This window comes from Sebastes umbrosus, chromosome 10 (genome assembly GCF_015220745.1).
Source record: "Sebastes umbrosus isolate fSebUmb1 chromosome 10, fSebUmb1.pri, whole genome shotgun sequence".
Taxonomy (NCBI): Eukaryota; Metazoa; Chordata; class Actinopteri; order Perciformes; family Sebastidae; genus Sebastes; species Sebastes umbrosus.
The window spans coordinates 23,692,175-23,703,367 of record NC_051278.1 but is presented as its reverse complement, the minus strand read 5'-3'; the positions used below and the strand labels follow the sequence as shown (position 1 = coordinate 23,703,367).

At 38.8% G+C, this 11,193-nt stretch overlaps 1 protein-coding gene across 1 annotated transcript; it reads right to left on the bottom strand.

Moving 5' to 3' along the window:
• Window positions 1-1,668: 1,668 nt before the first annotated feature.
• On the bottom strand, window positions 1,669-10,970 carry plek (pleckstrin). The gene is made up of 9 exons (XM_037781737.1): window positions 10,814-10,970; window positions 7,319-7,474; window positions 6,325-6,506; window positions 4,039-4,130; window positions 3,730-3,914; window positions 3,520-3,624; window positions 2,380-2,463; window positions 2,189-2,258; window positions 1,669-2,048 (listed from the first exon to the last, which is right to left on the bottom strand). Exons 1-9 carry the CDS (start codon window positions 10,853-10,855, stop codon window positions 1,909-1,911), a joined length of 1,056 nt encoding a protein of 351 aa, XP_037637665.1. The 5' UTR covers window positions 10,856-10,970; the 3' UTR covers window positions 1,669-1,908.
• Between the last annotated feature and the right edge of the window lie 223 nt (window positions 10,971-11,193).

The following is an 11,193-nucleotide window of genomic DNA, read 5'->3' as shown; positions in this document are numbered from 1 at the left end:
TCACTAGATACAACTTTGTGGTTTTGGTGCTTCCGTGTAGTTAGTGTTGGAGTCTTGTCTGAACAGCGTAGCCACACGCGAGCGCACATGGGACACCGACCCGGATTGATTTATACGTGTAAGAAGTTACAAACAGTCCCTTTAGCAGAAGTTTTTTTTTTTTTTGTCTTACTGCAGCTCAAGCCAGTCATTTTTGCCACTGATAAGTTCTCTCACAGATGCAGCAGGCCTGTAAGCCACAAAGTGACACTGAAGTGTGAAGGCGGAATATGATTCAGTCTCAGTTCACACCCAGGAACTGAGTGTGCTTGTGTGATAGCTCAAACTATCTCAAACTTTTGAAAGACAAGTGAACAAGGAGGAAATCAGAAAAACCACATTGGGCAGAATTATATGAGTCTCGAACCAAAAACACAGATGGCCTACTTCTTTGTTACCACTTACCACCACCTCTTACTGCTTTTTATATTTAAACAGCACGTTTAGATTTCTGACTTTCAGTCCTCTCGTAAAATAACTGCCATAAGGTTAGTAGTAACATAAGCCTTCGTGTCCGGTTAGTTAGCGAGTCAGTGTGAAAAGGTTGCCTTTCTCCAATTTCACTAGGCCTTGTTCACCAAAATGAACAGTGTTTTTTGCATAGGCTTAATAATTTCAGTCCAATATTTCAGCTTATTTGATAAATTATCAAGGAAGGTGAATTAAGGACACAAGCTTGTTTAGTTTGTTTGTTTTATGTGCTCCTAGGATTTCTTGTTGTTCTCTCTGGGATGTTGGGGAAGAATCAAATAAAGTGCAAACAGGTTAGCCAAATTGTGCCCTCATAACAGGAAGGGGCTGAGCACTGATAAGATGGAAGATAGGTAAGATAGTTCTGCTGTAAATTACATTCTCATTGGTATGGATGGGTGCCCATAGATGTCAGCAGTAACTCAGACATCTTGTATTAATGGTATGTTCATTATTCTGTGTGAATTTGGATGCTTGCTTGGTTTAGCTCACCTTATAGGCCCACTTACGTACCTGGGCAGGTGGTAAGTTTCAATTAGGTGAGGCTGAGAAGATAAAGGTCCTGACACACCAAGGCAATGGTCGGTTGTCGGACAGTTTGGGGCCATCAGTGAAAGTAAAGGGCTAACGATTTAACAAAGATATTGCCACACATCATTTGCGTACAAAAATGTAATTAGGCATTGGTGATAAAGAGTTATACTGTTAAATTTAGACATTATAAACTGTATTTGTTTTTAATTAGGTACATACTGTATGCACAAAAACATCATAACATTAAAAACAGAATCCAGGAATAGTATATATATATATATATATATATATATATATATATATAATGTATGCTTAATATTAAGTAGAGCAGACAGCAAAGGGAAAAAACAAAACAAAAACAAGGCACTCCTTATGCCTTCATGACCTAGAGTCGATATGCATTGGTTGGTTGGTTGGTTGGTTAGATTACCTATATGCTTGAAGAATAAACTTATAATATAATTTCATCTGAAGATGGAGTGCCTGGGGGTTTATATTAATATTAAGCTAGACTTCCTGGATTCTGTTTTTTGCACTTTCACCCGCCCCAGCTAAAGAGCATGCTTCCTTCTCCCTGTGTGAACACCTTTTTTTCCCTACATTTGAGAAGCTGGAACAAACAGATTATTTTATTTATTTTTTATTTTTGTGAACATCATAACATTAGTTTGATAGTGTGTAGAGGAGTGAAACTTGCCAGTTACTCTAGAATGACACAGAACTACATTAATGGTAATAATTCAGTTATACTTTGCTGACACTGTTAAATGTAATAATAATAATACTAGTATAATGAATAATAGTAATTCAAACTTGGAGATTTTACATTCAATAGTTTCAACTGTGGCTCCGCTGCTGCTGCTGTTATTTCCCACTTTTTGACACTGCCTGTATTGCTTTGATCCACTCCTTTCTCTCGTCCGCTGTAGCAGCTTGGAGGAAGTAGTGAGTCTCATCCGAGGTGATGATCTCAAAGAGGTTGCCGTCAATGTCATATTTTTTGGCTGAAACCCGGAAAAGACGAGGAAACAGAGTTAAAAGGGATGAGTTCATGAGAAAGTACTGACAGTCACCAATTATATTTCCTGGTCACAGTGGGGAAGCAACAGGGCATGTGTGTCCTGTGACCAGTAGTCCCACTCACCATCAGGCACATACTCCACCGCTGTAACTACAGACCCACGGAGATGGATCGAGCCCAGAGGATCATCACCCTGACACACAGAAAAGAGACAAAAGAAGGTAGAAATTGGGAGCAAGAAAGATTATGTGAGTAAAAGAAACTGTCATTCTTTACTCTTTCTTATTTCAGCTTGTACAAGTCAGTATATTTACCTTTGTAGGATCGTAATAATGCATAAAAGCAGGGTCGTCTCTCAGTATGAACTTTCGCACCTTCCAGTTTTTTCTCTTATGTCCCTGTGATAAAATAACACAACTTGCTTTATTTGATTTTCCAAAAATTACTAAACAGCATTGTGTAAAGCTAATATGAATGAGACTTCCTCTTTCAGTGAAAGTGACAAATTATCTACCCAACAAAAAAATGTCACACTTTCCACCGCAGGGGATTTTTCATCTCCATGTGTGAATGTGAAAGCTCATTTAAAAAGTGTGATGCTTTGTAGCTGGACAACATAGAGCCTGGCTTCTCATCAATATTATTATTCCTATTATTAACACAGTGTAAATTATCATTGTCGATGCATGCAGTGGAACAAAACAGGCTGTTCTCATACACCGTTCGCAGCTATAGTAATGCACTGTAATTCATATACATATCCCACAAAATTAATTTGTATGTAATCCATGTAATTGTGAAACAGGAATAAAGAGAGACAAACATACTAAAGTTATGTCACCTATGGAGTTATTTTAACCCAAACTACGATCTTTTCCTAAACCTAGCTAAGTAGTTTTTGTCACGTAACTTCTGTACTAAAGTTACGTAACTTTCGGTGTTATTTAACCCAAACCATGATCTTTTCCTACACCTATCTAGGTAGTTTTATCGTCTAAACCTAACTAATTGGTTTTGTTGTCTAAACCTAACTGAGTAGTTTTGTTGCTTAAACCTTACTAAGTAGTTTTGTTGCTTAAAACTAAGTAAGTGGATCTTTTCCTTAACCTAACTAAGTAGTTTTGTTGCCTAAACATAGCTAAGTAGTTTGGTTGTCTAAACCTAACTAAGTAGTTTTGTTGCTTAAACCTAACTAAGTCGTTTTGTTTATTTAAACCTAACTAAGTAGTTTTGTTGCCTATACATAGCTAAGTAGTTTTGCTGCCTAAACCTAAGTTGTTTCCTGTGAAGACAAGAAAAGACTGGAGCGGAAATTGACATATGCGTCCTGTGTTGCTGGACTTTCGTAGGATAACGAACAAAAAATGAGGAATAACTTTTGGTAAGATATCATCAATGTATGAGGATACATTGAACAAAAACACTGTGACACTTTAGCTTGCTTTCTGATTCACCTGTTTCAGTAAACAGCCCTGTTTTACGATGTTTCCTCTGAATTCTTCCTTCAGAAGCACGTCTTCATCACTGGAGTAGCCTTCACAGAAGAACCCACTGTCTGCCTGCCATACACACATCACACATAGATATACATAAATCATGTTTCATCATCCCCAACCTTATTAGTTAAATATGTTAAATGTTCAATAGTGGCCTTTCGAACTTACAAAGTAATAAAGAGCAGCTGTCTCATCCAAGAAGGCTGATTGCTCTCCACTCTCTGCTCCCTCCTTTGACACGTCGCCCGCAGGCTGCAGAAAGCCCTCATTCATGAGCCCTGTTGCTAACATGAGGGCCTCAGGCCGATTTCTGGCTTTCTCCATGGAAATCAGCCACTCTACCACTGTCGCACCTGCAAAAAGAAGGAAGGAGCGAAAAATGACGAAAGCATTAGAAAGTAGAAAAAAAACAAAAAACTCTTTTCACACCTGTAACATCTTTAAAAAAAAAAAAAAAAAAAAAAAAGACAACAGTACCGGTGAAGCAGTGGTTGAAGACTCGATTCTCCTGCTCCAGTTTTAACTCTTTTACTCCATCATCTTGGTCTTTCATCAGTGTGTACAGTTCACTGAGAAAACACGATGCAGACAACAACAGTCAACATGTCTTGCCGTTCTATTATTCTTTCATTAAGCACAAGCAATTGTCTGTTCACTAATCCCCTGCGTGTCTAGATATGGTTGCTAAGCTATGATTGGACAATCAATCACTGTATGGATTGATTGTCCAATCAGTCCTGTCGGTGTGCATGGGGCTCGACTTTTATGAACTGTGGTAAACAAAGACTCTGGAAGTTTTTCATACTGTTTTCAAAACCAAAAGCACAAATGATATGGAGCCCAGCTAACTAGCTTACTGCCTGTAGTACAAGCAAAAAGCGTATCTTTACCTAATTACATTATTTTGTGCAGTTATGCTGAATTCACACCAGGTAGTGGCAAAGTGCGGCTCGCCGCAATAATTCAGTTTTTCAGTGGCCGGGCGTGTTTTTCACGAGGGAAGAAATTCTTTGTAACATAGGTCAACATGTCACAGGAGTCACAGGATCTGTTTACTGATTGGCTGCGGGTATTCTTTGGCCGCACTTTGCCGTAGAATCCAACAGCCACAGCTTGCTGACCTTGAGAGCAGCTACTGCAGCTTTCCATAGACATTTGCATGGCAGCTCACCTCACGCCGCACTTCACCTCTGCTCTGGTGTGAATTCTGTGTTACAGGTAAAGTTACAATAAGCCGCATTCAGGATCGCACGATGCTTTCTCTTTTCCTAAGCGGCTCTGCACCGAGGCCTGTACTACGAAGCGAGTTCAACATACCTAGGGTATCTTCTCGTTATCTGGCTTTACTAACCCTAACAAACGAGATCACGCTATATCAACCCAGGGTTTCTCAGTCTGGCTGTGAGCGCGTTCACGTGAACGGGGAGGTGTTTGCAGCATCTGACCAATCACTAACATGGACAAGTCCACAGATTTGCAGACAGACAGGCAGAGCGGCACATTTTACAAAGAGTAAACTATATTAGACAAATACGAAGAAATTAAACACATAATCCAGGTTAAAAGTAACACAGTTGAAGCTGCCAAATGCAGGAAGGACAGCTGGCAAAAGAAAACAAATGTGTGAATGGGTAAATTAACAGTTATTAATTTAACAGAACACTCAAAAGTAAGATATACTCGCCTAGATATAAATAGTTTTTAAATGTATAACAGATGACTGGATTACACCTAACAATGCCCAGTATTAGATATACAGCGTGTATGACTAGTTTAACCTTCTTTCAACTGAGTCCCCTTCTCAGGCGGTGTGAAACGGATTCAAGAGGAAGTTCAAAAATAAGTATGAAAATATAATTCAAAGACGGAAAGCACCTATAGCCTAGAGCCAGCTGTCCTTCCTGCATTTGCCAGTTTAAACTGTGTTGTTTTTAGCCTGGATTATGACTTAAACTTCTTCACATGTGTGTAATATTACCATACGATCCTCACACCAAGCTCTGATTGTTCAGTAGGCGATGCTTTCATACGAGTTGATCTCTTATCTGGAACATAACCTGCTACGGAGCAGGTTAGCTGTTCAGCAAAAGTTACCATGGCGATCTGCCCCGGTAAGAAGTGATCCACCTTCGCAGGACGGAAAGCCTGAAGGATTACCCCGAAGTTACCTCACTAACGCCAAATCCTGCTTCGTAGTACAGGCCTCTGGCCTCTGCTTTCATTGCATTTGGGGAACCAAAACAAACACATTACTTGCTGCTCTCATCAGTTTGGCCTTTCACACAGTAAGCGGTTTGTGCTGTGCCCAAAGTTCAATTAGTCCTCCTCAAAGCCTTTTTCTCTTGCAACTTTAATAGTGACACATAGGCTACTATTTGAAACGCTAAAAACATGGTTTCCTAAAATCAACTAATCCATAAACCAGGTTATGCTAGAATGAAATATCTTACATTTTTCTTTAGAATGCTTATAATTAGAAATATTTGTCTGGGACCTGTAAGCTTTACTCTCAGTCTTTTAGCATAATGTGTAGCCATCATGCAGGTTTCAGAGAGTTTTCAACCAATAGGCCTTTTTTACCCGGAAGACATTTTGACGTGTCACAGCAGGAGAAGCAAAGGTGTAAATAATGAAATGAATGAAGCAGTAGCTAAGGGGGGGGCAGGACTTAAGCTAAGGGTCAATTCTTAGAATGAAATGAATCAGTTTATTGGTCTTTTCAAAAGATTGTTCCCACCACCAAGAAGATTTGACAGAACATACGTCAGGTTGATTTTGTCAGGCAGGCGAATGGAGCGTCTCGTGGACTTCCTGGCAAACTTTCTTCCCCCATCCAGGCAGGTAATGGCTCTCTTGATGTCCTTGACCCAACACTCTCTCTCCTCCACATGTGAGGCTTGAAAGAAGTGATCCTGTTTCTTCTCTGTGGTAACCTTGAAAACCAGCTATAGATGGAACATTATCAGTCAGTCACGCTGTTATGTTTTCTGTTTTCTCTTGAGAATTTGCTTCAACAACAAAACACAGCTGCTAATTAAAAAAAAAAAAAAAAAAGACTCAATAGGCTGTCTCAAATGAATCAAATCTTCAAATTTAGTATTTCAAATCTTAAACGTTAATTATAGTCTTGAACTCTGTTACTATACTCTGCCATAGCAGCAGAGGTGGAAGAAGTACTCAGATGTTTTACTTAAGTAAAAGTAGGAGTTCTACAGTGTAGAAATACTCTGTTACAAGTAGAACTTCTCCATTCAAAATGTTACTTAATGTTACCTAATCTTACTTACGTAAGCATTAGCATCAAAATATACTTAAAGTGCTCATTATGCATAATGACTCCTTTTACAGTGTTATATTATCATAGTATATTATCATGTTTTTACCACTAATGAATACATTTTAATCTTGTAGTTCTTCAATGAAGAGCCACTTTTAGATACTTTGTTTACTACTGGGTAGTTTAGTAGTATTAGAACTTTTACTAATAAAATCTAGATCTGAAAATTAAACTAACTCCAGCTGTCAGATAAATGTAGTGGAGTGAAAAGTACAATATTTCCCTCTGAGATGTAATGGAATAGAAGTACAAAATAGCAGAAAATGGAAATACTCAGGTAAAGTACAAGTATCTCAATTGTACAATACTTGAGTAAATGTACTTAGTTACTTTCCACTGCTGCATAACAGTTATTGTCACATCTCTAATGCTTTCCTACTAGTTCAGATTTTTCAACAGCTACACTTGACATTTTCTTACCGTCCTCTTGCCAAAATCCTGGCAAGGACTGATGAGCGTGGCTCCCTTTAGTGGGATCATTCCTTTCGGAGATCGGTCTGTTTTCTTTTTATAGAATTCCACCCCATCCTCCGACAGCACCACCCACACTGCCTTCCAGGAGTTTAGCACCGTGCCCTGAGGATCAATGAGACAGTTCACAACAGGAAACCTAGACAAAAGTATTGTGTGTCGAGGATAGTTGTTAAATGGAGTGTGTTGTACATTTACTGAATATTTTTTACTTATTTGAACATCTCTTTGTTATTACTAAAGGTACTTGTATCGGTTAGTTTGATATTGTCAGGATAGCTGTTCAGAAGATGTAATATGAAAAATACCAAATTAATGACAGGAATTTCCCTCTGTAAACATTCACTTTTGCTTTGTGTTTCATTTCACAAAATCAGTTTGATAACATGAAGTGAAAGAATTAAACTACTGGGGACATAAACACATGAAAATGCAGAAATGAATCTAAAGTTAGGAGTTCTAATAATACGTAGAGGAAAAAGGAATTACTGGCTTTGGCCACCCATCTCTTGCACAATTTGGGTTTGTGTTTGTATTTTCTCCATTTCACAAACTATCGTGCCCCGTGGAGCTCACAGTATCCTCTGCTTATGTTAGAAACAAAGTCTTCCCAAAAATATATCTGCTATGAGACACATGCCTTTAAGCATCACAAGAAAGCTGTGTGCAGAACTGTGACTGTGCTCCTCAAATTCAACCAGGGGATAAATAAAACAACAGAAACATGTAACAACAATATAGTGTTGGAATATCAGCCTTTGACTTCTGAACAGCTGTTTAATCCTCAGTCTGGTCATTCCTGTCCTGCACTGTGGACTGCATCATTCATACTGTACTTTCTTTTATACATAACACTGTGTATAGTTTCAACACTAATACTCTGTTTATGCAAAACACAGATTTATATGTGTATGTCATTAAATTGTGGACACATGCACAAGTATCAACACTAATCAGGACTTTTCTTCCTGTTAACAAATCTCCCCAGAAGACCAAAACCAACAATGATTTTACGTTTCTCAAAACTTTCCGACCACCCTGCCCTGTCTGTGGCACACAGCCCCAAGCCTATTTGTTCCCTTGGAAAAAGTACAACTTTAAAAAACGGTCTCAAATATATAGTTCAATTTTGAAAAAAAAGAAAAAATAAGTCATTTCTTAAATAAGCTGGGCACTTTAGTTTTTAACAAACAATACTTTAACAGGAGTAAGTAATGCATTTGTTAGGGACTATTTACAGCCGTGGATTAATACACATTTGGTGCTCTAGCAAGTGTAAACGGCAGCAAAATAAGCTACTGTGCCCATTAGAGCTGGGTATCGGTTAAACAATGATGATGCCAGTACCAATACAAGTACCCTTAATGTGATACCGATACTAATAGAGTATTTAATTCGATACCCATCATGTGAATGGAAGCTGTGTGTGTGTGTGAGTATGTGTCTGGCTAGCTAATCGAAGCCACACTGCACATAACGCCAACCCTCCGGTTCCCCCACCAGGTTAACTTTGTCAGCACTGTTGCCGCTGTTCATGCTGTCAGCACCATTAGCTGCTAGCCGCTGGCTCAGACATCTCCATCTTCAGAGTCGTGTGCAAGCAGGCAGTAGTGGGCCTATCACACGTCACATTAAATCGAAGAACGCTGTGATTGGCTGCGAGCAAATAGTCTTTTTTTTTCTAGATCTGGGCACAAAATCGACAGAAAAAATCCAGGATCGATTGTAGATATTATTTGACTGGAGAAGTTTCGATATAATTAATTTTTTTTTACCTATGGACATGAATTAAAAACAAGTGAAGAGGTATTTGCCGCTTGTCCATCCTTTATTGTACAAGAGCCTTTACTGCTGAACTTTGATGCAGGTTTTTACAGTGTTTTACCACACTTTTTGTCTTTTGATTGCATTTTATTGACCCTCCAACAATTAAGTCATGAATGGACATGTATGCACCATTAATCAACTGTTTGCATTATACCTGTGTTCGTTCCACCACTCTGTCCATGAAAAAGGTTAAAGGTTCTCTGACAATGCCATAGCCATCTTTAGTCATGACCATTATGAACAGCTGTGGCTATTTATAGCACCCATAGTGTCATCACATCATTCATAAGATAAAACACAGCAGTCATGATGTCTCAATCATCATTAAACAAGAGACAGATCATCAATAATGATTATGTTACTGTCATCGAACCAGAGTTTACAAAGTGCTTCACAATATAGGACAAAATGAAAAGAACACACAGGATAATAAAGTTATGTCGCAGCAAATGAAAAAAACAAAACGGAAAACCCTATTCATTAAAATACCGTTTATAAATGTTACTTTGAAGACGTGTTAGGTCTGTGGAAAGCAAAAAAGTCACACCTGGCTCAGTCGAGAAAAAACTGGATGTGTGAAACAAACTAGGGCTGTCAAAGTTAACACAATAATGACTGAAAGCTAGAGTAAAGATACTGGCATCATAAAAACCTAGAAAACCTAAGGAATCCATTGGTACCAACCATAACATACTAGCTTGTCGCAAAAGACAATATATAACGTTCAAAACTTAACGCTAAATTTTGGTGAGGAAAACTGGCATGTCCATTTTCAAAGGGGTCCCTTGACCTCTGCCCTCCAGATATGTGAATGCAAATGGATTCTATGAGTATACCCACGACTCTCCCCTTTACAGACATGCCCACTTTGTGATAATCACATGCAGTTTGGGGCAAGTCATAGTGAACTATTTCTGTAGTACATTCATGGCATACTGCAAAGAGATTTCGCAAATTCAGGTTCATTCAGGTTATGGCATTCTTAGGTTTTCTCCTCAAGTGTTATTTTGTTTTTATGTCGGATGAATGGTGAAACACAAAGCACATTGCATGTTTTACTCTGGGTTCTGGACAGAAGCAGGAACTTGAGTTGCTGTTGCGACAGAAGGACAGAAGTGTAGTTCTGTATTATGCAGCAACTTTTGAGTGAAATGCACATCTGTTCCTCTGGGTACTGGTTTGACTTGGAGCAGCAGTCCTCTTTACCAGCGCTGTTTGTCCAGTCCAGACGTTTTCGAGATGTTTATTTATTCATTTTTGTCCCAGTTTGGGTGACGGATGCATCTGGACTAACCTTAAACTCGCACTAACTGAGAAAGTGGTCCTCGCCAACACAGTAATCATTTCCTCTTGGTTCAAAAACTCAAAAGTGGTCCTTGTCAAAACCTCTTATAAATCATGCATTCTGCAATACTGCATCCTTTAAGACACACTTTTATTACTTTGAAGTTAGTCTTTTTTCATAGATGTCAATTTGCACTCTTGTTTTACTATATCATTGCCTACTAATAGATATAGAGCGTGTTGCTACAGTGCCAAACCTCTATGTACGCAGAACCAAACATAAAGTCATGCAATGTGAGGAAGTGAATAGTATTTTCTTGTAGTTCTTCTTACCTTTTTCACCAAGTATCCCTCTCTGATCTGTTGTGGCTCCATGACCCTGCTCTTTGCTACTCTCAACTTCCGTCCCTTTTTGAGCGACTGTTGAATATGTTTCCCACCCAATCCACCTACTCTCACTCTCTATATGTCTCTATCTCTCTCTGCCTCTCTGTCAAAACCACAACCACACACGCGACAAACACTAGCAGGAAGTTGTGCATGTTGGGTGTGTGACAACACTGCGTGGTCAATCAGCTTCCTCTTCTCTGTGGTATTATTAGTTGCCGTTATGCTCGACTGGTGTCTCTAAAGTTGACAGTGTAGAATATAAAGAAGTAACTTGACAGTTCTGATGAAAATACAAAAGGAATATATCTCGAACGTGTCATTGC

Coding starts and splice junctions, on each gene's coding strand:
- plek (XM_037781737.1), bottom strand. CDS start 10,855: ATGGAGCCACAACAGATCAGAGAGGGATACTTGGTGAAAAAG. Junction 7,475..10,813: donor AGGGATACTTGGTGAAAAAG/GTAAGAAGAACT, acceptor ATTGATCCTCAG/GGCACGGTGCTAAACTCCTG. Junction 3,915..4,038: donor CTTCAACCACTGCTTCACCG/GTACTGTTGTCT, acceptor TTCTTTTTGCAG/GTGCGACAGTGGTAGAGTGG.